Source organism: Myxocyprinus asiaticus, chromosome 36 (assembly GCF_019703515.2).
Source record: "Myxocyprinus asiaticus isolate MX2 ecotype Aquarium Trade chromosome 36, UBuf_Myxa_2, whole genome shotgun sequence".
Lineage (NCBI taxonomy): Eukaryota > Metazoa > Chordata > Actinopteri > Cypriniformes > Catostomidae > Myxocyprinus > Myxocyprinus asiaticus.
The window spans coordinates 36,641,835-36,667,771 of NC_059379.1; the positions used below are offsets into that span (position 1 = coordinate 36,641,835).

At 37.1% G+C, this 25,937-nt stretch overlaps 2 protein-coding genes across 4 annotated transcripts in view; both read left to right on the forward strand.

Moving 5' to 3' along the window:
* The first annotated feature begins 377 nt into the window (after positions 1 to 377).
* Positions 378 to 5,313, forward strand: pyyb (peptide YYb). Its single transcript, XM_051674594.1, has 4 exons — positions 378 to 419; positions 748 to 935; positions 4,727 to 4,804; positions 5,006 to 5,313. The coding sequence occupies exons 2-4, from the start codon at positions 748 to 750 to the stop codon at positions 5,028 to 5,030; spliced, it is 291 nt and encodes a 96-aa protein (XP_051530554.1). The 5' UTR covers positions 378 to 419; the 3' UTR covers positions 5,031 to 5,313.
* A 903-nt stretch (positions 5,314 to 6,216) lies between these two features.
* The window catches only part of mpp2b (MAGUK p55 scaffold protein 2b), a 123,313-nt gene continuing 103,592 nt past the window's right edge, over positions 6,217 to 25,937 (forward strand). For all 3 annotated transcript variants that reach the window (XM_051674486.1, XM_051674487.1, XM_051674488.1), the window contains exon 1: positions 6,217 to 6,566. The gene's annotated coding sequence lies outside the window, so the exon portion shown is untranslated. The remainder of the gene's footprint in view (positions 6,567 to 25,937) is intronic.

The window sequence follows — 25,937 nt, forward strand, 5'->3', positions numbered from 1 at the left end:
AAAATCAGTTTGGTCTGTATAACCTAATGTATTCAGGCTGATTCGGTGATCTTAAATAATCTTTTTGGACTTGAACTAAACCACTTTGGATGTTACTACATAAAGCACATTTTAACTTTTTCCCCCCAGTGTAGATTCAGTTTGGTCTTAATTCATTCCATTTTATTCCTATCACCGCTCTTGTTGATGTTAAAAACAGCTCAGATACGTTCAGATCATGGGGTTTGAATGCTTGTGCCCATGACTCATTAGTTTTTCATTAACACTCTGGTTGTGTGTAAGTGCTGGGTGGGGTTTGCACCTCCCTCTGTGGTCCCATGAGCTATAAAAGACCCCTGATCTGTAGCGAGAGATCAGATCAACGCTAACAACTAACATCAGCTCTTCACAATCTTTCAGGGACCGAACATCTATACAGAGTAAGTTTCATGCTGCTTATATCAATCTTTACAACAAAGATTCTGAAATAGACTTTAACACTTGATAACTTAATCCAGCTTTCATGTGTTTTATGATACCATCAGATTCAGGACCATGGACAGCTCAATAGCACATTACAAAATGTATTCATGTGATCTCAGTGAACTTGACAAAACTGTTTGCATTGTGTAGAAATGTTCAGTTGTACGTGTTAAATACATTCTGTACGTACTGTAGACTTTTGGGCTTGCTCTAGAAAGTACATCTGAACCAAAAGTACATTTGACTTTGCATGAATCTCAAAGGTTTTCCTTATGTTTATGTCAGATGGCAAGTACCATGAGGTCCTGGACCGTGCTGGCTGCTCTTGTGCTCTGTGTTATAGTGTGTCTGAGCAGTACGGCTGAAGCTTACCCACCCAAACCAGAACCTCCAGCAGGAGACGTGGGTCCAGAGGAGATGGCCAAGTACCACACTGCACTCAGACACTACATCAACCTCATCACACGACAGAGGTGAGACAATGCATATCTGTGCTCATAATACACTGTAAAAAGTGGATATATGCAATTGTTACCTTAAGGAGTTATTTCTATTTGATCTTAAACATGACTTTCGTTGGTGTAATCCAATAAAGCCAGGATGATTATATCATATTAAATAATATTTTTTCAATTACTTGTCAGGACTTGACAAAAAAAGTTTTTTTATTTTTTTTTTTTTACAGCAGATAGCAGATAAATCCTTCAGTTTAGACTTAATTACTTCTATGCCAATCATACTCTTGGCACTTCACTGAGTTCAGGGTCTCATTGGTCACACTTTATAACAAGGATGTAACCAAATATAAAGTTTGGGAGGAGTAATTTCAAAGTTTAAACATTTCCTATTGATAAACCCCTGTTGATCGACAATCCTCATGTCTATGGTGGTTACGGCCTTGCTTCATAATTATTTTCATGAAAAACTTAAAAAACATGATTATGTTACTTAATACTAAACAATTCATTGCTAAACTTGTTGATATCAATGACACCAAAAATGACAAAAGGCCCCAGAGTTTTAAAATGTTGGGGCAAAAAATGCCCTCATAATAAATCTTTCTGTTTTTATTAGTAAAATCTGATATTGTTCATAATATTCTATTATAGTCCTATTTATACAATAACTATTATGGCATAAAATACAGTATATGTTGATTTTGATTAAATTTTTAGGGAAAGAGGTAATAAATTCTTAAATTTGAGAATTTGTATGAATTTGTATTAAATTCAAGTTAACGGATGAGACACAGTTAGTTTTAAATGGTTAGAAAATTCCCCTGAAAAACAAATCCAGCAGCAACTATTGACACTTAAAAAAAAATACAATTCTGACACTGCCAAGGACCCCCAAATATGATGATCCCCTTGTGAGGGACCCCTTTCCTAAGATATAAAGGCAGCTATAAAGAGTATTTTGACATATAATGACCCATTTATACTGTGAGAGAAAAATAGGGAAGCGTTAGATTATAAAGACAAAATCACTTTGGATAAAAGCGTCTGCTAAAGAAATGAATGTAAACGTAAGTAGATTGCGGACATGTCCTGGAAAGATAGAAAACACAAAGACAAACTATTCTTAAAAGTATGTACATTGAAATGAAGGAGAGATAAACACTTTTTTTGTTTATCTGTAGACTGTCTTCAGAATTCTTTTTATTTGTTACTGTTAAAAAGTATGGCTGTCAGTAGAATAAAAATAATCGTGGTTAATCCTGACCAGTTTTGTTTGAACACTTTTAAAAACCACTGGCTTAAAGAACATTCAAATAGTTAGAAATCTCACGAAACATACGATTTTGTTAAGCATTTTAAGTGTTTGTTATTGACTTAGTAAATTAAGTTATTATGAAATGTTACCATTACACATATCAGATTCTTCTGTGTAATCATTGTGTTAACGATTTACACAGAAATTTGTTCTGCTTGTGTTTCGTGAATGAAGCCCATTGTACATTAAAATGTCTTCTGTCATGCCACGTTATAATGAACCCCATGATGCTGTGGCAAAAGAGTGGAAAACAGCTAATGTCCAAACAAAAATTTCCATAATCTCATAATGGAGAGTATGATGCACATATTAATGGCATCATTTCTAGCACACATCTCTCTCTCTCTCTCATATCATATCATAGTGGCATCATTTACTGTGAATCATCTCGTTATACCCCATTTTCCAGTCAGTGGGTTATTATTTGAGTCTATTTGATTTGCCTAAATTTGTTTACATCCTTACAAAAAAGTACTGTAGCAGTACCATGTTACAGTTATATTATCAGATGGACATTTCAAGGTATTCTGATATATACTATGGTTCTATGGCAAGCCAAACTGAATATGGTAAATCGAATTGATATCTATAATTCATTTTTCACTTGTTACAATGCTAATCCCTGATATTCTTATTTGTGATATCAGTAATTAGTTTGCACTAGTAAAAACTTTAATGCTTGATATAAAAAATTATGTCATTACTTGTGGAAAACCACATTCTGTTAGAAAAAGCTGTATTTTTTATACCTGTACTGTAAATGAATTTTCACTTGTAGAATTACAAACTGATCTGTCATTTACTCTTTTCTATTTATTATACATTTCTTACTAATTAAAATGACAAATAAACACATTTTGTACTTCTTTCTACATAATAATTACATTATTACAAATTCCAATTTCCATTTCTGGTATCAACAGTTGAATTGCAACTAGTAAAAATGCTAATTTGTGATATCTGAAAACGTATTTCTACATGTTAGATCTGGTATTTAAAATATCTGGAAAAGGATTTCAGATATAAATGAACTGAAGAGTAATTAAAGTTGTAATAAGCGATTTTAGAGTTCCGAAACTTTCACGTGACTGAGCTGTTGAATTAGCCACGCCCCCTCATCCCAAAAACCCCGCCCTCCAAAGATAATTTTGAGACCAAAACCAAGCAAAAGAGCAGCATTGTTTGTTCCTGTGGCTGTCAAATATAACAGTGGCATGATAGCGCCCCCAACGGACAAACATTACGAATCATAGCCTCAATGATCCGCTTTAAATACAACACTATGAGAACAAGCAAAATGATTGACAGGTGAAAAGCGTCAGTGTCCGCAGACACATTTTTATCTGCTGTTTACAATGTCTACAGCTGTCACAGAGACCGGTGAGACACTTATTTCATTAGTATCTTTAAGAGAGTAGGAACATTTTTTGCATACTTTTCCATGACAAAATCGCTTACAGCACCTTCAAAGATATCTTAAAAGGCTGTATTTATCTGAATGCTCACATACTGTATGTGCAAGGGGGTGGGCTGGGTTGCCAGATATCCTTCAACCTGTACGTAACCCCTCATTATTCTGCTGTGCGTTAAGATAGATTGTTATTAAGTGGGATTAACATTGTCTCTGATGATGCGTGCTAGAGATGTACCCTGATATTTTCTGCAACAAGTTTAACGTCAAATAACCACAATTAAATGGGGATCTTGTTATTTTTGTTCTTTTCTTTGAGTGGTGAATGTCTTTAGACCACAGAACTGATCTACATTTATCTTGGACGTCACACTCTTTCAGCTAAATCAAGAAGTTGGATTTGAATCTTCTTTAGTGGTGTTTGCTTAGACAAGCATCACTAGTATTATTGTTAAGGGTTATGTATTTGAACAAACCCCTAATTTAAAACTAAATGACTGATTTTTGTGCTACAAACATTACTGATACCTCATATATGTGGCTTGTTGAGGAGAGGTGTGCCATTACTTTTCAAAGCAATTTAATTTTTACCTCACGAAGAATAAAAAGGATGTTTAATCACTGTTTATAGCTTTTGGTTTGAGTATAATGCAAATGGACACTGTAAAAAAAAAAATTTCTTACTGAGTATTTTTGTCTTGTTTTCCAGTAAAAATAGGTTATCTAAACATTCCTTAAACAAGATTAATTTACTCTAGAATCAAAATGACATGATATTTTATCTTACTGAAAAAAAAATTATAATAAAAAAATTGCTTAAAAAAAAAAGCTTATTGTCAATGCGGTGTGAAACAGAAACTTTATTCAATGGAAAAACACGTTTATTTTTCTTACCACCTTGGAAAATTGTGTTAGATTTCTCTGAAAACAAGACTTTATATCTTACAACAACAACTTACTACTAGCATTGTTGCCATGAGTTTTGCAGGAGCAAGCACCACTCACATATTCTTCAGATGCAAAGATCTAGTTTGAATTAAAATCGGACTCATGTTGAATGTGTGCTCTGTCGTTCTTCAGATATGGGAAGAGGTCCACTTCTGAGGCTGCTGTGGCTGAGCTGCTCTTTGGCGATGATGAGCAGGATGTCAGGCCCCGGTGAGCAATGAGGAAACATGCTAGAACATATGGGTTGCTCTTATAACTTTGTATAACTTTGTATCATTGCATATTATATTTATGTGTATTACATAGGTACTAATGCATCTGCTATCACAAACAGTCCATGGATATTCAAGAAAGCCCTTTTTTATTGTGATAATTATATTTTTGTTTGCTTGTTTGTTTGTTTTTGTGCAGTATGGAAGACAGCTTGTTATGGTGATGCTACTCCTCTCTCCTCTGTGGATGGTGCACTGACTTTCTTCCTTTATCCATCCATCTCTATGATAATAAACAAGTTTACCGAACAGCAGAAACCAGCATGAGCTAAACCCTCATTAAAATGAGGACTCCGAAAACACCTCATGATCTGTACTTATCTCACTCTCACTTTCTCTCTCTCCCTCTTTTCCTCTTATGGTTTATTATATGACTTGTGAAAGACAATTGTAAATAATTTATTATTCTCTACAAAAAGAAATGGACAATAATAAAGAATAATTGAATGGTGAATGCTTGACTTACTCTTTATTTATGCATTTAACATGTAAATCATCCATTCTGTCACATGTTCTTATAGAGAAAAAGAGAAAAAGGGGGATTATAAGGATTGTTTTTTTTTTTTAATCCTTTGAGATAAAAGAGTTTTTACTAGGTTAAAATTTACTTTAAACTGAAGAACTCAAAACTTCCTTTCCTGTGAAAAAATATAATATATTGAAACTAAACTGCACAAATCTGTTCGTTTTATTTTAAGGGTCTGAAAGAGGGTGGAAAATGGTACTGAATTAAGAATGTTTTGTAAAAATAAAATAATAATAATAATAATAATAATAATAATAATAATAATAATAATAATAAAAATTTCTAGCATGATAAGAATAGACCGCAGGGGGGAAACTATAAAAATGCATTACATTACAACACAGTCTGAACAAGTACATCTCTTCACCAATAGATGGAGAAATTGAACAATTTATCTACATTTGGAATGTAAAGCCAGCACCATTTTTTTATTTATTTATTTTTTTTAATTTTTAAAGAACAAAATTGTTAAAGTGTAAACAAAGATGTAGGAATAAAAGTATTCCGCTTATAAAAAAGTACCATATTTTTAAACATGCAGGCCTACCATATGCAATGCCATCTGACACCATCCACAACATCTGTTTTTTATTCCAAAGATATTGATGTTTAACAGTGTTATATAACTTCTGGTTATTATTAATAGGATGTCATTTAACAGTATGTGAAAGCAGAGTTACTGCGGTATATGTTGAATTGGTCTTAAAGCTGTAAAGGCTTCAAGGATTGAGACAGGTCAGCGGAGGTGATGTGGTGGGGTCCGCAGTGAGGCGTGAAGTGTGTTGCCGCTTTAAGACTCACAGCATCTCAATACAACAAAAGCGCGTCGCCGCCGGTCAGACACATGATTTAAAGCGGATACATACATGGTTTAAATCTCAGTTTAATTATCTGCTATAGAGAGATTATTTGAGCAAATGAGCTTGTTTAAAGTGTTTCAGCGCGATTATATTCCAGTACCTATCAGACCCACTGCTTGCTTTGTTGTCAGGTGTGTGTGCTGCATCAGTCACGTTAATTTTACTGCAAGGCGAATTTCTTTATGATCGGAGAGCCAATGGATTATTAGCATTAATTCAGCGCACATGATCATGACCAGTGTCTGCAGAAGCTGATCGACCGCGACAGGACGGACGTGCACGCCTGCTTTATTTCACGCAGTCAGACATCACAGGTGAGTGGAAAGCTTTCATGAAAGCGAGGCAGCGCATCACACCACTCTGCGCGGTAGAGTTTAATAAAAAATGAGACGGACTGTTTTCTTTCACTAATGTCACTGTTTCTCTAAGCTTCACACACTTACCAGAGAGTACCTTGCTTTCTTTTTCTTTTCTTTTTTTCGACATGGGGTAATCGTAATATTACAGTATGCTTTGAGGAAGGCTAGCCTGTAAATGCATGGCACATGAAAATGGCAGTCATTCAGTTGGTATACATAGACGTAGGCTGGTATTACTATCTGATACCATTACTGTACCATGGCAACACCACTGTAATTTTATTATAAGAGCAGGCAGGGGCGTTGCTAGACTTCAGTGACATCCGGGGCTTAGTCCACATGCCATATTATAATATAAAAATAAGAAGAATCCTTCCTTCCATGACTTTTAAAATGACCATCCTACCTGTCAAATAACAATTATGGCCTATATTAAGCACACAACACTGACACCTGTTCAGAACTTTATATGAGCAAACATCAGGCACACAATTTAAATTGTGGATCAAAGCAAAAATTAGGGGAGAGCGGGGCACAAACGAACAATGTTTGGTTTTCTTAAGTTTGTGTAAATGTACTTGGGGCTCAATGTATTTTTCTTTTTTCACATTAATTTCACACGTGTCTATTACACGTATGTGGTCTTGTTTCATGAATACAGCATATACTTTTTTCGCAATCTACCTAGAAAAAAAGTAAATGAAATGTTACAACGTGCCCTGCCTATGGTGAGGGGCACATTGTAAAAAGACCATATAACAGCTTAAAATCCCCCTCTAACAACTGTATCTGATCTAAGTAAAAAGCCTAGAAGATAAACTAAATTTTCATGTCAATAAAAGCCATTTATTAACTTTACAATAATTTTGACACTTGTCAATAAATACACAACAAAGCCACAGCATTGACCGAAATAATGCATGGATTGATGACAGAACACACACACACACACACGCATTAAGGGGAATTATGTAGATTACGTATCTGACTGCATGGAATTGCATATAGTTTTTTGTAATTAGGGCACATTGTAACGCAGTGTTACAACGTGCCCCGTCCGCGCAACTGGGATTTAAACCTGGCTGATCACTTCTGCTGGCTGTCTGAGAATTAAAAGACTATGTAAGATGCTAGCTAAAAGATTGGAGATTAAAATGATACCAAATTTGCCTCATTTTAAATAAACGGTAAAAACAGAGATGACATGTGAATTTTTACTTTTGCTACTTTAAAATGAACTTTTGGCGATATCTTCCAAAGTTTTTAGAATTGTTCCGCAAATTTTTTTTTTTATCTACACAGTGTTAATATGGCAACAAGTAAACAAATGAAGTTTCGTCTTACCAGCTTGTGGAAACGTTTAAACCACGTGTTACAACTAGCCCCAGTTAGTTTGTGCCCCGTGCTCCCCTACAACTTGTCGGCTTATTGTTCATTGTGCAGAAACAAACGCTAACAATAAAATCAAAGTCATTTAACAATTTAAATTTGCAATTGTAATTTATCATAATATTTTGAGAATAAAATTAAAAATTATGAGAAGAAAGTGGAAGCATTATGAGATTAAAGTCTTAATATTTAGAAAATAAATCGAAGGGAAAGTGATGTGGTGGACAGCAGCAAAGTGGAGTGTCTGGGTTTTTACATACAACATCACTAACCAGGGAGATAACTTGGCTATGAAACAGAGCTGAATTTCTGGAAAGTTTTTGTGAGCTTTGTGTGCATTGGCACAGGAGTTTTCAACATGTGGGCGTCTGTCAAGGGAGGCGCCAGATATAGGCTTACACTCAAGTGAAGAGAAAAATAATTGGAACTGCTGTGAATTATATACAGTAGGTCCATTTCAAGACATTGTATGTGGTAACATCCCCTCATTTACAGTAGCCTATTGTTTAGGGAGGAAAATCCAATAACAACGCCGAGCGGGACTGCTTGAATCTGTCTGGTTCTTTCTCCTGAATAAATTACATTTCCTACATAACCGCTGCAGAGTCTGGATACTAATAACTCTGTGCTGATGCGCTGAAAGACCAAGGATTTCTTCATTGCTAAATTCTAAACTAAAGAATGCCTATGATTTAACTACATCCTCCATATCAATCTCTTGCATTAATGATGCTGCTGGCTCAGCGTCCATTCTATTGATTTGATAACGACGCTCTGTTTAGCCTAATATTGAGATTTTTTTCCCTCTAATATACTATATTCTCACAATGCTATGACTTTATTCGAATCATTTTTACTTTATTCTCAGAATATTATGACTATAATATCAAAATGCTATGACTTTATCTAATAATTTTGACTTTATTCTAAGTCTTTATTCTCTACGAAATTTAAAATCATAATGCTACGACTTTATTCGCAAAATATTATGACTTTATTATCAAAATTGTATTTTTTTTTTATTACATTTTTGTTTTATTTAAAGTGGCAATGAAATGCCATCGTGGGATCACCAAGTAAAGTTAACAATAACTGTTTTTTATAAATGCATCTCAAAACATCTGCGTTGGGTTTTATGATTCCAGGTTGTTTTTAACAAAGCAAAGTTTCAACGCTTGATAAAGAGCAAGACAGTGTTTTTTTCCCTTTTGCTCTGGTGTGCAGATTAAGTACAATAATTAGACAAGTTCAATGTCATGTGATTTTAAACCATTTAAAAATCAAGGCACCCCAAAAAGGCACGGAAATGTGAACCAGCACGGGCAGAGCGCATGTACAGGTAGTAACAGTTTGATCATTTTTGTTTGACTTTAATGTGAGATTTATCATTTTAAGACCTTTGTATTGTGCATTTTAGGCTTATAGCTCACTGTGCTGCTATTTTGAATTGCATTTGAGGAAATACCATTGCAATAAACATTCTTTATTCCCACATACTGACTCCCGACTAAATAACCGAACAAGCTGACTGGTGCATGCATTAAAATCGACTTGGTGTGTGGATTGTTAAAAACAAATGAAGATTAGAAATTAGGTTTATAGATTATATATTTAGAAATAAGGCTTGCATAATAAAACCTCAGTGCCTCTGATACAGAAAAGCTGCACCTCCGTGAGAGAAAATAGAAAACTCCCACACAAGGCGTTCATAACGATTCTTCCGATGAACTCGAACACGAACAGCAGGTAAAAGTCAAAGTGCGCACTGTCAGTTAATGCAAGTTGGGCTCACTGATCGGAATTCATTTACATTTGAAGCTAGAATTGCTGCCTGCCTTGTTGATTTAGTACGCTGATGTAATGAACATAAAGCCTTACTTTTTTTTTTCATCACAAAAAAAACAAAACAAAAAAAAAAAAACATTTGGAGCTATTAACAAAAGATCCAGGGCTTTAGCCCTATCAGCCAGGGTCTAGCTACACCGCTGAGAGCAGGACATCAGCTGTTTATGTTGTTTAAAAGGATGTTAAAATGAATTAACCCTCATTTTCTATTCTGTATAGTGTATATATATATATATATATATATATATATATATATATATATATATATATATCACACACACACACAACTTTAAGTCTTTAAAAAACATATAATATTTAAATATATAAAGACCCTATAGCATAAACATAGTGTAGGAAAGACATTTTTTTAAATCACATTTCTAAGACTTTTAACATCCATTTTATTGCACTGCTTTTATGAGATATTTGAGTTGAGTTTTTCCACTTCTTCATGAGTCATAAGAAAAATAGGATAAATGTCGTAAATTGCCATGTACATGTACATTTAAATACTAATTGTCTGTAGGATACTGGCAGTAACAAAAACAACAACAATAAACATCACTAAATACAATAAGTACAGAGTTCAGTTTTAGATAATGAACATAGTTTATGCAGACATATGTATTCATGGGTATTCATTGAACATATTAAATGGGACATTGCAAAAAATATCTATAAACATAGTAGTTAATGGTTAAAAAAAATGGTTAAAAGGGATAGTTCACCCAAAATGAAAATTCTCTCATCATTTACTCCCCCTCATGCCATCCCAGATGTGTATGACTTTGAGAAACAGATCAACATTTAAGTTCAAATTTCCACCTTTGACCAGCCCCACACTCCAGTGGTTAAATCCATGTCTTCAGAATTAATATGATAGGTGTAGATGAGAAACAGATCAATATTTAAGTCCTTTTTTTACTATAAATCTCCACTTTCACTTCCACATTCTGGTGTGGGGCTGGTCAAAGGTGGAAATTTGAACTTAAATGTTGATCTGTTTCTCATCGACACCTATCATATTGCTTCTGAAGATATAGATTTAACCACTTGAGTCATGTGGATTTTATGCTACCTTTATGTCAATTTTGGACCTTCTGAGTCCTGGTCACCATTCACTGGCACTGAATGGAACTACAGAGCTGAAATACTCTTCTAAAAATCTTCATTTGTGTTCTGCGTCAGAAAGAAAGTCATACACATTTGGGATGGGAGTAAATGATGAGAGAATTTTCATTTTTGGGTGAACTATCATTTCAAGGAATTTGGCATACATTAGAGCTGATGTGTTTTTGGAAAATAATGAATTTGAGAGTTAAACTGGTCTCAGTCTTTTTTTCTTATTTAGTATTTTATTGTTTTATTTTGTTTTTATTATTTAATTATATATATATATTATCCTTATATTTTATATTTTTTCTTATTCTAATAGATTTGACACAGATATCCTAAATCTGACTATATTTGGTATGATTATCTGTTCTTTTAACATGTGTTTGCTGGAGTGTGTGAGAAAGTGAACACATCTTCAGCTCCTCTGTTCTTTTCACTGTCTCATTCATAAACATGACGTGACCTCTCTGCTTATGTTTCACACTGTGTGTGACAGCTTTACCCATGTGTGCAGCTCCAAGGACCGTTGCCATGAAAACCGGTGATGTAATCCATGTACTTAAAGCAAAGTGACAATTTAAAACAATAAAACACCAGTGACAAGACCTTTATAAATCTTAGATTGGACCAAGTGTAATTTGACCTCAAAAGGTCTCGTACAGTGGTTCTCAACTGGTTTAGCTACAGGACCCAGAACCTTCATTTTGCTCATTCATTTTGTTTGTCAAATTATTTACCTTTAGCATTGTTTTTCCCTGATGTTTGCGACCCTATCAGAACAGACCTGTGACCCATTTTTAGTTCACTTCCCACCAGTTCAGAACAAATCAAGATGTTTCATATACCAGTATAGATTGGTTGTAACTTACTGCCAATCGATACTGACAAATAAAACATTTAAGTGAACAACCCCTTTAAATTACTTATTTAAAGGGGTAGTTCACTGAAAAAATGAAAAATGTCATCATTTATGCCATTATTTACATTTATATTCCAAATGACTTTCTTCTGATTCTGAATCTGCACTTTTCTCTACACCAGGTGCAATGGAAATTGCTCTTTTTGAGGAACAATCACTGCCACAAATATTTCCTCTTGTAATTATCTATGTGCGTACAAAAAAGGAAAGACCATTAACATTTCTAAAAGCTGACCACAGATTGTCCAAAGCTGAAACTGGTCTACTGTACACAAATAATGTTCACCACAGTCACTTATTAAAGAACATCAATTAACATGTCAAAATTACATGCCTAAACACAGAACAGCACTATTAACAAGATTTACTCTCCAATTTTCTAGTTCCTTTGGTCCATTCAAACAGTAGAGGCTCTTGGGATTTCCTGTGTTGCTAGGCAACCATCACCGCAGTTGCACAGCCATAGAGCTAATAGACCTTTTTCACACTCCGGGTTATGGAATGTGGAAGTAAACGTTTGCAGGATAAACTTCGACAGCGGTGAATGGGAGTGAATGGGAGTGAATGGGAGATCACAGCAAATATTATTTTCACTTACCTATTTGCTCCAAGAACAAAAGAAAAAATCCACTATTACGTTTGAATGACTTTCTAGAAGAGGAAAAAAAAATAGAGAGCGGTGGATTAAGACAGTAAAATGGGAGAAGATGCCAAATTTACTGTCACTCTCTCAGCAGCTATAATCGAAAGCCTCTCGCAGCTGTGGTAATTCGTTTTTTTAAACTAATTCCAGGGTAATATAACACAAAGCATAATGTTATAAATTTACACTTAATATAAATTTACACTTAATATTAAAAAAATGTATAATATAAAAAAAACTTGCAAGATTTACACTGATAAATTAGGCAGAAATGCATTATCACAGTCTGTGAAAAAGGTCTATTCTTCAGTTCTGTTAGTGCACTGTCACCTGTTGCCCTGACTGCTTCTGTTTAAACTAATTGAGATTATGTGTAACTATGTAAGTGTGTGTGTGTCTTTAACACATCTGTTTCTGCTTAATCCATAAATACTGTTGTTTAATTAATATTCATGAGGATCAAGAGACAACTAAACGTATACATTTTCTAAATAAAATCTGAGTGGTGCTTGCCTGCGCAAAACTTGCAAAAAACTTGCCTACACGATGCTAGGGTGTTTTGGGAGGTTGCTAGGGTGTTACTATACTAAGTTGTCTCTAGGTGGTTGCTTAATGCTTACTGGCCCAAATCTTATTTCAGTTGCACTAAAATACACAATATAGTAACATTTTAGAAACATTTGTGCACAGTTCTGTGTACTGTATATCACTGCACAGCACACATAGAGGACAACTATTAACCTTAGTTTAAATGTCAGAGACTATATCTTCTAGTGGAAGTATAACACCAGGGGTGGAAACCCTATACCAGTCCCTACCCCTAAACCTAACCCTAACCTTCCCGTACAAAAATTAACCATGGTTTTACTACCGTAATCCTAGTATCAACAATAGTATTTTCATAAGAAATCATAGTAACCACAAAATTAAACATGGTTACAATATTAACACCATATTACTGTAGTAACACCATGGTTAATTGCATCAAAACTATGTTATATTTATTTTAATTAGTAGTATTAAAGGTAATATTAGGAGTGGAGACAGGAAATAGGATTAGAAAAAGAGTGGGGCAAACCCAGATTCGAACCCAGATCACTGCACAAAAAAGCACATTCGCATCGGTGTCACTTGTATGCCACTTAAGCTACACTAATACAGCAGTTTGTTGTAACTTTCTATGTTTCCACCCAGGGGCTGGTTTACGATTTCTGAGTCCCCAAGCAACTGACCAACCCAGGGCTCCATTTTGAAAATTTTTGCTTAAAAATTGCCGTTGTAGCCAAGTACATTCAAAATGTTTATTGAAATAAAAATCTAGTTAACTATAATGAATGCATGTTTTCCAGTTTTTCCACAGGTAAAAAAGCAGTATTTACCTACATAGATTTTTACAAAACATATTCAAAACATTTTTTTTTTTTTTTTTTTTGTGAACAGGGTGTGCAAAAACCTACTACCTCACCCAGTAACATTTTGGAATTTAGTTGGTATTTATTAATATTATAACCCAACAATTACAGTATTTATTGTTGTCCAGTTTGTCATTATAACATGATACAGTATTATTATTATTATTATTATTATTATTACTTTGAGGATTTATATATTAGTATTATATTCCTGTCTTATTTACTTTACTTTCTCCTGGATCTTATATTCTGACGCTGCAGTGTGTAGTTCACCATGTTGCAAAAGGCTGTATTTTTTGTTAGCATCGTAGGCAACATTCATAACAGTAACAGTAAACACACAAGCACGGCGGCCCCTCAGTACACTAGAAAAGGGGAAAAAAACATTGCCGTTTATCAAATGCTGCAACTTTGCGTGGTGCAGAACAATCTGGAATAATGTTAAACACTGTAACAGTCACCTCTTTGCAACCTGAACGTTGAATCTTTGTGACACATGCATTAAAAACAGTCTAGACGCAGCGCAATGAATGAAACAGAACGCAAGTGTCTCGACATGCGTTTTTGAAACCTGAAGTTCTTATTAACTTCAAACAGTGTCTACAAATGTGCCAGATACTGAAGAAACAGTGAGACGCGGTGCAGCAGTCAAGGACGTTCATCCAGTGCATTTATGTAGGAAAACAATGAAAAAACAGAGCAGATGCACACAAAAACACGTTTGGTGTGAACGGCCCCTAACTCATCAGTTCGTGTGTATCTGAGCGTGTGAGTGAAACAAGTTCAGAAGGCCTATATATTTTTTCATAAATTACAAACCCAAAGTCCTACTGACCTGAACCTGGCAGCTTCTAATGTAAATTGCTCTGAGAGCGCTGACAACAGCATGTTCGCACGTGTACCCAGAACAACATGTCACTTCAAGCGGTTTTTGCTGAGCTTTCCTACCGGGGAGGGGCCCTCTTGACGTCCAGGGCCCCACGCAGTTGCGTGGTTTGCATGGTGGTAAAAACCGCTACTGTTTCCACCAGATTTTTGGGGTGCAGATAACTGTGCTGTGTGGCAGGTGCTATTTACACCTGGGTGCAAACTGTCACTCTTTAAAAGGAAAGGCTCTGAAGATTGTGCTATTTTGTGAATGAGATCACTAAAAACACCCTTTAGTCATGACACGACCTCTCATACCTCACTGCTTAATTGTATGTGTAAGGCTGGCACCAGAATGTCTACAACCAAAAGGCGCCATTTCCGGTAAAAGTCAAAGAACTCTGCGAGAATCAACGTCATAGAACTCTCTCACAAAAGCTGAAATCTACACCTGAATATCACCACATTGTGATAAATTGCAAATCACCTTGCTGCCCCCCCTTCTCTCTCCCCTTCTCCCCTTCAACAGGTCTGGACCAACACAAAGACACAGGATTTATATGTAAAAAAATATAACAAATACCATGAAAACAAAGAATGCAACTGTATGTGTTTGATATCATTTAAGAGGTCTCTGTGCGACTGGTATAATGGTCTCTTTCCCATGTTGATAAAACTAATGGTAACAAAGTTATAAGGTCTTTGCCAAATACTGCATAATTCTGGAGGTGGCTCCCCCTCCTTGACCTACAATTGAAATTATCTCCTGTATGTTAACAAGGTTAAACCCCAGGAAGTCAAGAACCCATTCACCCCCAAATCCTCTTTGTTCAAAGGATAATACCATTTGGTACACAATGTTTATTCTGTCTGGATATTTAAGGAAAGTTGGCATGAAGTTCTGGGAATCTGTAAGCAGATCTCCCATGCTGTACCGCTGCATGTAGTTTTGTCAGGTATGTTTCTTTGACTTGTCTTTTATTTTTAGTAATGCTTGTTTATTCTGATCATGTGAAATTGGCTTTGATTTGAATTTCTGCAACAATGTTTTATATCCTACATGACAAATATATTGTTATTATTTGATTTATTCTGAATTCCTCTGAAATCATTACTGGAGCTTTAATATAGGAGGAAGCCATTTAAAGACTCTCAGTTTGAATTTAAACCACTCAGGACAACCAGGTAGGACAACCACCTAGGACAGCCGGGTAGGATTTGAATTTCAATAGACCAGTGTAGACCATACTGGAGCTTTAATATAGGAGAAACCACTCAGGACAACAGGGTAGGAGAAAGCCTTTTAAAGACTCTGTCACTGCTCACCGCCCGTCTTAGCAAGTTGTATGTACGTGACTAAGCGGCAGTATTGTCTGGTTATGAGAAAAGCCAAACCAGACGATATTAGTTAACCCTACAACCCCTGACTAAGAACGGAACTGGCTATCCATTTTCGGGAGGTTTACGTAATTTAATAACAGCTGGCGTAAGTCTCCAAAGATCAAAAGGACAATGAATAGAAGAGGATTTAGAGTAATCAATAACCTAAAAATGTTAAATTAAAAGAATGATCAGAAATTAATTAGAGTTTAAATATAAATTAGAGATCAACTTAAAATTGGAGTCAGATTAACATAAAATTGGAGTCAGATAAAATGAATAACGGAATTAAATGTGTGAATTAACAATAATTGATTTACTTCAGCGCTTAGAAAAGACAGAACAACGCAGAGACCTTCAAGGGCAATTTATTTTAGTTCCACTCCGGAACGGATATGAAAATTATTTATCCAGATTCCCTTTTCCTTTTTTTTACATATGCATACCCTGCACCCTCTCCTCAATGTGTAGATTATAATTATTATTTATTGCAAACTCTGACGTTGCCATGGTAAACCAGCACAAAGGAGAACAGGAAAAAATAAAAGCTGTGTGTGCAAGAGGTGCTTATGGTTGTCTTGGTTACCACCATTTTCCCATGTGAAGTAATGAGAAGGCTAACATGATGGAGTTGAGAGGAGCTATTTATAGCCCAGACTCTCCAGGACCTGTAAATTTGTGCCTTTAAAAAAAAATAAATGTTGTTCCAATCGACCGACAGTGCCCTGCGAAGTGGACTTCACATGGTATTCAGCCATCTAAAGTGAGATTCCAATTTGAAAGGAGTGTATATGTTCAGTTCGAAGGGCACTCCAAATGGCATAGGGATACACTGGTGTGCTACAAAACAAGAGATTTTTGTGTCCCTCATTATCATGCTCTTTAATGAATAGGTGACACCAACTTATGTGCTGTTCAGTGTTGGGTGTAATGCATTACTAAGTAATTAATTACTGTAATTAAATTACTTTTTCATTGAAAAAGTAAAGTAAGGGATTACTCTTAATTTTTAAGTAATTTAATTACAGTTACTTCTGATGTAATTGCGTTAAATACTGTATAGACAATAGAACAATTCTATATAAAACAGTAGTGAATTTATATGTTAAAATATATGTTTTCTAATTTAACGCTGCCCCCTTAAATTCTTTGGCCAGTTCATGAATAATTTATTTGATTTTAGATGATTTATTTGAAAGAATTAAAAGAACAGTTTCATGACTATCCTTGTATTCTTCATCTGGTCGAGGTTTATAAGGGTTTTAGAAAGTAATTAGTAATAAGTCATGCAATTACTTTTCAGACAGAGTAATTAGTACAGTAATCTAATTACACTGTAGGACATGTAATTAGTAGTTAGTAATTAATTACTTTTTTAGAGTAACTTACCCAACACTGGTGCTATTACAGGCATTTTTCTAAACACATTAACAAAATTACAGTAACTTTGTTTTACTGATACTTAGCATGCACGCACATTAAAGATTAGTATGCAAATTGTTTTTTTTACCGTGTCCATGTCTTGTGTGTTTTAAGTTAACGTTTGTGTTTTAATTTGTAACAGACTCTAAAGAACAAACAGTTATTTAAAGAAATGTTGTTTATTGAAATGGTTTTCGATAAATCTGATCTTTGGACATACTATAAGGGATGAGCTGAACCATAATTCACATTGCGTAGTCAAAGAGAGAATGAAAATATTTTTATTTTATGATTGAAAACTTGACAAACAATACTTATATTACATCGAATATTACATAAAATTATTTTATATTGATATAAGTATACAGATGTTTATAGAGATAACTCAGTAGTCTTTTAACTTTAGTTGGGTCCATACTTGTTCTAGGGTGATCTTAATCTTAAACTTGATCTTAAAGGTGAAGGGTATAAGTGGAAATATCTGCATTAGATATTAGGCTTTTTTTCAGAGAATGTATTTATTTATTTATTTATTTTTTCCTCCCCTTTTTCTCCCCAATTTGGAATGCCCAATTCCCAGTGCACTCTAAGTCCCCGTGGTAGCGTAGTGACTCGCCTCAATCCGGGTGGCAGAGGACAAATCTTAGTTGCCTCCGCGTCTGAGACCGTCAATCCACGCATCTTATCACGTGGCTTGTTGAGCGCGTTACCGCGGAGACACTACTCTCCGCGGCATCCATGCACAACTCACCACGAGCCCCACCGAGAGTGAACCACATTATAGTGACCACGAGGAGGTTACCCCATGTGACTCTACCCTCCGTAGCAACCGGGCCAATTTGATTGCTTATGAGACCTGGCTGGAGTCACTCAGCCAGAGAATGTATTTTTAAAACAGTATACTGGAAAACGTCCTGGTTTCTTGCGTAACCTCTGTTCCCTGATGGAGGGAACGAGACGTTGTGTCAATGTAGTGACACTAGGGGTCACTCTTGGGAGCCCGAAACAAGTGAAAATACTGTGCTAAATAAGTAATCTAAAGTATTTAGATTAGGTTACTGACCTTGAAAATGGAGATGGAGCTCCCAGTGAGGTCCCGACATCCTTAGCCCAAGTGCAAAATCGCAATCCCGAGGCGCAGGATGCCTCCCGCCAGTTTGGAGCAACATTCCTGATGTCGCTGGCATGAAGTGGGGACCAGAGCCCACAAATGTGTTTGTTCCGGCTGCCAAAAGGACCCGGATAATCCCGCCGAGTCCCCGCAGAACTTCAGTCACCTTCCCAGATAGTTCCCGGAATGACAAGAAAATTGTGTTTATGTTTCAAATGTTGTTGGCTTTGTGCCAAGTGTGTCACAAACTAATAAAAGCTGCAGGCCCTGACACAATTGCTCGGGGCACAAACATGTTCACAATAAAGAGCTCTTTTCCAATTCATGCCTCAACTCAAAACACAACACGATCGCTCCCCAAGGGCAAGCGGCGCTCACCCAGACATGGAGGGGCCCCTGTGTCATCTGGCTCATTATGCGGATGCGTGGCGCCATCTTCCAGGCATTTCCAGCTGGATGCTGAGGATTATTGAGCGAGGATACATGTTACAGTTCATGAGACAGCCGCCTCGCTTCAACAGCATTATTTCCTCCACCATAATGGTGCGGGATGTGCCGGTTCTTCATTCAGAGTTATTAAGTCTCCTCGTAAAAGATGCAATAGAGACGATATCGACAGATGATACCCGCAGCAGATTTTACAGTCGCTATTTTTTAGTCTGCAAAAAGGACAACAAATTACGTCCCATTTTGGATCTGAGGCACTTGAACCAGGCACTCACAACGTTTCTCTTCAAAATGATTACTCAGAAGCAGATTCTGTCTCATGCTCGCCCTGTGGGCTGGTTCATGTCATTTGACATGAAAGACACTTAATTTAATGTACACATAGCCCCTCATCACAGGCCATTCTTAAAATTTGCCTTTGAGGGGACTGCTTACCAGTTCATAGTCCTGCCCTTCAGGGGCAAGGCTGCAATGTAAACAATGCAAACACAGAGACCTGTTACTTGCACAATTGAAGCATTTGGGACTCAAAGTCAACTGATCGAAGAGCGTGTTAATGCCCTGCCACCAGATCTCATTCCTGTGAATGAATCTCGACTCAGTCTCTATGCTGGTGCACCTGACAGAAGAATGTGTTCATTCCATTCTTCGGTTTTGAACACTTTCAAGCTGGGAAACGGGCCTTTGGCCTCACTCCGCTAGGGCTACTGTGGATGAGACCTCTTCAGCACTGGCTTAGATCGAAGGTGCCTCATAATCTATGGTGACATGGTCGCTTACGTCTTGTGGAATCATGCTGTTGTCTAGCCGAGTTAACCATTTGGATAACGGCCATGTTCTGCAGATGGGCGTGGCACACTGTCAAATATCCAGATGCAAACTGGTCACGGTGGATACTTTGAATACAGGCTGGTGAGATGGACGCCCAGCCCTTGGCACATGGATAGGTGCTCAAAAGACCTGGCACATAAATTGTCTGGAACTACTCACTGTATTTCTAGCACTGATGCTTTCCGGTCAGCCGTCCAGTGTTTTCATGTCCTTAATAGGACCGACAGCACAGCGGTTGTGTCGAACATAAATTGCTGCATCAGCTTCTTCTTTTGGTGTGAGAAACAGCTCCTATCAATACGTGCAATGCACATTCTGGGTTACATAAACCGCAATGCAAATTTGCTCTTGTGACAGGGCGTTATACAATGAGAATGGAGACTTCATCCTCAGACAGTTCTGATGATATGGGATCTATTCGGGGAAGCTAAAATAGATCTTTTTGCATCCCCGGAGACACAAATGGCCAGCAGGATGCATCTATGCTCAAAGTATATGTCGCTGCCATAGCAACTGCCATTGGGCAGTCTGTCAGTAGTCAGTGGTTTAGACCTTCTCACCCCATTACTGTGCCAGTTTGGGACTTTGCGCTTGTGTTAAAAGCACTCACAGGCCCGCCGTTCGAGCCATTGGATACAGTGAGTTTACACATACTCTCATTAAAGACTACGGTGCTTCTTGCTTTGGCTTCAGTGAAATGTGTCGGAGACCTTCAAGCGCTGTCAGTCAAAGACTTCTGTTTAGAGTTTGGACCAGGCTTGTTAAAAGCCATTCTTGGACCCAAGGAAGGCTACATGCCAGAAGATTTGACCGCTCCCTTCAGGACACGGGTAATTGCCCTTCAGGCTTTTCCCCCTCCTCTGTTTTCTTTGGACGAAGCAGAGAGGCTGCATACACTGTGTCCCATAAGGGCACTGCATGCATATTTCGATCGTAAGAGGCAAATGAGACTTTCGGGTCAGCTCTTTGTCTACGTCTTGTGCTTGCATATGACTTCCAAGGCATACAGTGCCCTATTGGAGTTAAAGCTCACTCCACTAGAGGCATGGCCTCATCATGGGCATTTTCTAATGGTGTTTCCCTTGAAGACACCTGCCTAGCTGCAGGTTGGGCTTCCCCTAGCACAGTGGTTCCCAACCATGTATAACCATCCATTCATAATTTTTCCTCCTCCCTTCTTATTATGATACAAAAAGGAGACTCTGTTGGTGTCTTTAACTACCCAATTGGCTTGTAGGCATCATTGTGCATGCAAATCATTCCCCTAGCATCAGATAAAGTGACGCAGCGTTGAAATGAGAACTTGAAAGGGAACGATAAGGTTATGACTGTAACCATGGTTCCTTGAAAGGAGGGAATGAAATGTTGCATAAGTTGGCCATGCTGCTGAATCTTTGCTACAAGGGCCGAGTATCGCTCTGTACCCATTAGTGGAATATTCTGAGGAGATTGTGTGTAGCCATATATACGCCCGATGATGCACGAGGGAGGCGGAGCACAAAGTGCTATCTGCCAATTAATACTGGCGGGATTTTAAAGAGTTTCAGAGATTGGTTACACCTGCGTAGATAACCCCTACCGTCAGCTAAAGTGGTGCAGCGTTTCATTTCCTCCTTTCAGGGAACCATGGTTACAGTCGTAGCTTTATCATTTATTAGAGTATGTAGCACATTAGCTTAGCAACATCAAACTCTATTCTGCACTCAGGGCTCTTGTGTGTTTCGAGTGAGTTTATAGTGTTACTACCTATTTAATGTGTTCCAAATCAGTCACTTAATTGCGCTGTAAGTGATTGTTTATGTAATGGTATGCAGAAAATGTTCCCACTCCTGAAAGATATCACTGAAATAAGTGTCCTGAGATATCTCACCAGTCTCTGTGACAGCACTAGACTCTGTAAACAGCAAACAAAAATGTGTCTGCGGGCCGTGGTCATCAACGCTTTCTCATAGTGTTGAAGTTGAACCGGATCATTGAGACTTAATAAAGTATTCAGATTCATAATAGTTGTCATTTGAGGGTACTATTTTGCTACTGTTGTGTTTGACAATTGTGGGAACACTTACTAATGATGCAATTCTGCTCGGTGTCGGTCTCAAAGGTATCTTTGATGTGCAGGGTTTTGGAAAGAGGGGGCGTGGCTAATACAACAGCTCAGTCTTGTGGAAGTTAGAATGGCTAAACTCACTTAACAGCACCTTTAATAGAATCCATGATGGTTAGTATGCTGCCTTAGAAGATAGCAGTAGGCAGCTAGGCAGCTCACTATAGGTTTTGGAGCAGAGCTAACATGTGACAAACATAATGAGGTCATGTGACAACAATGTACTATGCTACTGTTCTGCTACTGGGGTATTGTTGCATATTGCACACTATTTTGTATACTATTTTTTAAAAGTAGTAGGTAGTATAGGCTACTGTGTGTCCTACTCATTATGCTAGTATTCCATTGCATAAGCCTTCATTACTTTAATTACATTACTTTACATTTGATCCCAGAAAGAATTCCAGTTTCATTCCTTTGTTACTGTGATGCATCGTGAGCAACAACTTAAATACAAATAAAATACAAATGTTTAGCTAAGTTTTCAATGGCAGGAAACTTAGGTGCTTCTCTTTTGCCATGTGGCCCCATTTTTTGGGGGCAAACAGTTTACATATTTATTTATTTGTAGCAATTTTTTGCTCACTATGATGCCACATTGATGTTATTTTGCTGGATTACAAAAAGTCGTAGAAGTACGCTAAAAATCGTGCAAACGCCTTTATGCATTTTTAAGATACGAGCATAGTTTGAAAAAAAATTTTGGCCCACCCTGTAGATCTTCTAATGATAAAATCACTCACATTAAAGTCAAACAAAAATAATCAAAAACTGTCACTACCTGTAACATAGTATTCTTAACCAACAGAAAATGTCATTTAAACGGCAAACCTTAAATATGATATGTGCTCTGCCTGGGGTATGTTGACATTTCTGTGAGGCAGCAAACACTAGTACTGTCATGTATGTTGCGTAACATTGCTGTGGTTTATTAGCTTCTACGGGATCCTAAGGTTTTTAAATTCTTTAGCATTTAACTTGTGAAATTATTGTCTTCACATTAGAGCAAAAGGGGGGAAAAAAATGGCATACCATGCAATTCAATAAAACATTTTTAGAAGAGGAGTAACATCTAGAAAGAATATGGTTGATTCAAATAATACAATGAAAGTGCTGAATGTTGTGGATTGCCCCGTTTGAGATGGTACCTAATTTATTTACCACTTCAGGGCTCCAGCTCTAAGGTAAGGTTAAGGTAAAGACCTGCACATAAAAGATAATTCGTTTCTGAAACAAAATAAAATACATAGAAGTGAAGATTCTTTGTTCGTTGTTATTAATTATAGCTAATATAACCAATAATAACATCAATGAATATATTTAATGACTTATGCTGCCTTCATGTGCTATCGGAATTATTCTATTTCCCATTTCTGAAGTGGTAATTATGAGTACGTCGTGTTCCAGAGCTTTATTGTCGGAAAGAACAGGAAACGTGGACGACGCCTGGTTCATTCATACATATTTCTTGAGGAACTTTTATTTTGACACCATAATACATATTACTCAGTTAGCTTTCGGATGATAATGGAATTTTGGTCAAATACAAGCTATTTTCATAGTGTAAATATGTACGACATGCAAAGAATGGTTGCTGATATACATAAATGAATATGACCAAAACAGCAATCACTAACAATTAGCTGTATTTAGAAAAATTAACAAAACCTGTCATTCACTACAGAAACTGTTCTCTCCTCCACCATGTTGAAAGTTTAGGACTCCTTCCATCTCGGAAACTTGGATATCAAAATAATCTCTGAGTTTCCCAGTCGTAATTATGACTTGAGGTTTCGTTCATGTGCAACTTCCGAGTGGGAAGCTCATATTTATGATAATTCCGATAGCACGTGAAGGCAGCATTACAAAAGAGTGCACTTGCAGATAGCCTATATATATACACAGGAACGACAGCATAAATGTTATACAGCTTACTTACATCTGTTTATCCTGCTATATCTCTTTTTGTTGACTCTATTATTTGTAAAGCTATTGATTTGCTTCTTTTTAAAATCATATGGAAAAACAAGGTTGAGTGCATTAATAGGAAATCTCTTATAAGGCCATATGCAGGAGGTATAAATGCTGTAAACCAGATTTTTAAAATTAATTGGCTTAAAAAGTGTATCAGTGGAAACCTGAAAGTCATTCAGGTTTTATTCTGAGGAGCCGATATAAGGTCCGGCCATTTCAGCGGGTAGTTCAGCGTTGTGGCAGGAGGGACACAACGTCTCGTTCCCTCCATCAGGGAACGGAGGTTACACAAGTAACCATGACGTTCCCTATCTGTCACTCACTCGACGTTGTGTCGATGTAGTGACACTAGGGGTCCCTATACGAAACACCACAATTGGCTGAACTGTGTCACGTGAACTGGCGGTATGTGAACTGCCGTCTAGTTTTTCTGCCGAAGCGCCCAGGGGCGTTCTCTGCAGTGCACCAGTGCAGAGGAAGGAGAAGCCGCTGAAATGCGCCGTCAGATCCAGCAGAGGTGAATGAACAGTAGTATTCAGCTCAATGAGCATGACCGTTCGGCTCCGAAGAGAAAATCTGAATGAGTGGTTGCATACCAGCTCCTTTTATACCCGTATGTCCGGGGGAGTAGCATGCAAATACCACTCGCCAATTTTCATTGGCCTTTTATCAAAGACCAGAGGTGTCTCGGGCTCCCAAGAGTGACCCCTAGTGTCACTACATCCACACAACGTTGAGTGAGTGACAGATAGGGAAATACACTTAATATGAAGATTTTGTAAGAAAATGTGGAGTAAAGGTTGATAGACAGGACTTAAAAATTAAAAAGTAAAATCTTACAAATTGTACTGTGATATGAACTGAAATATTCCTCTACCATCTATTCAAGAGATTAGTATTTTTAGTAGTGGTCGACCGATATGGGGTTTTTAATGGCCGTTGCCGATCTCCAGACTGACAGCTGTTTTGAATGAATGGAACTCTTAAGGAAACTGGTCTCTGAACAGTTTGAAAAGCACCTTATTTTCATCCTACCTCCGTATACAGCCTCCGGAGTCAACATTTTCCTGGTTTCAGATGCAGCCTTGAAGTTACACACATGCGCTTTTGCGGATCAACCGCAAGAAGCATCAATCTCCTGACAGTTTAAACGGCCTGGATCTCCTACTTGGATTGTTACGGATTGACCGTCATGATTTGTGAATCAGAGGAACTTTTGATCCTGATACTGAAGTTTTTGCACTTCAGAAGAATATGTTAGATGAGCGCTCGACGGGAAGAAAATGCTGGATTTTTGTGAGCTTCGTGAATTACATCTGTTTAAACGAGATATGCACATATTAACAGACGGTATATAATATAATTTTTTGATATTTGCCTTTTATCATTAGAAATGTTACAGGGAACTGTTGATGAGAGGCTGTTAGTATACGTGCTTTAGAGGTAAATAAATGAGTCCCACAGGATGCTGGATCTGCTGAAGTTTTGTGAGGTTGGTTTATTACATCTGTTTAAACGAGATATGCACATATTTGCAGACGGTATATGATATTAGTTTTATTGATATTTGCCTTTTTATCATTAGACAAGACAGTTAAAAGTTACAGGGAACTGTTGAGGAGAGAGAGAGAGAATGAAACAGGTGAGCACTTTAACATTATGAGCTCAAACGCGTGCCGCGACTCTGATATGTGGACCGTTCAAATGACACTGTGTTGCACACCGGTCTATTATTGTAGTAACACGATGGCACGGAACAAAACTAACCGTGACTGGTCGTTTACAGGTCTCAGTCGCATCACGTGCAAGCTGCCGATTTTCGGCACCCTCAAAAAAAATAAATAAAAAATAGGCCAAACTGGAAAA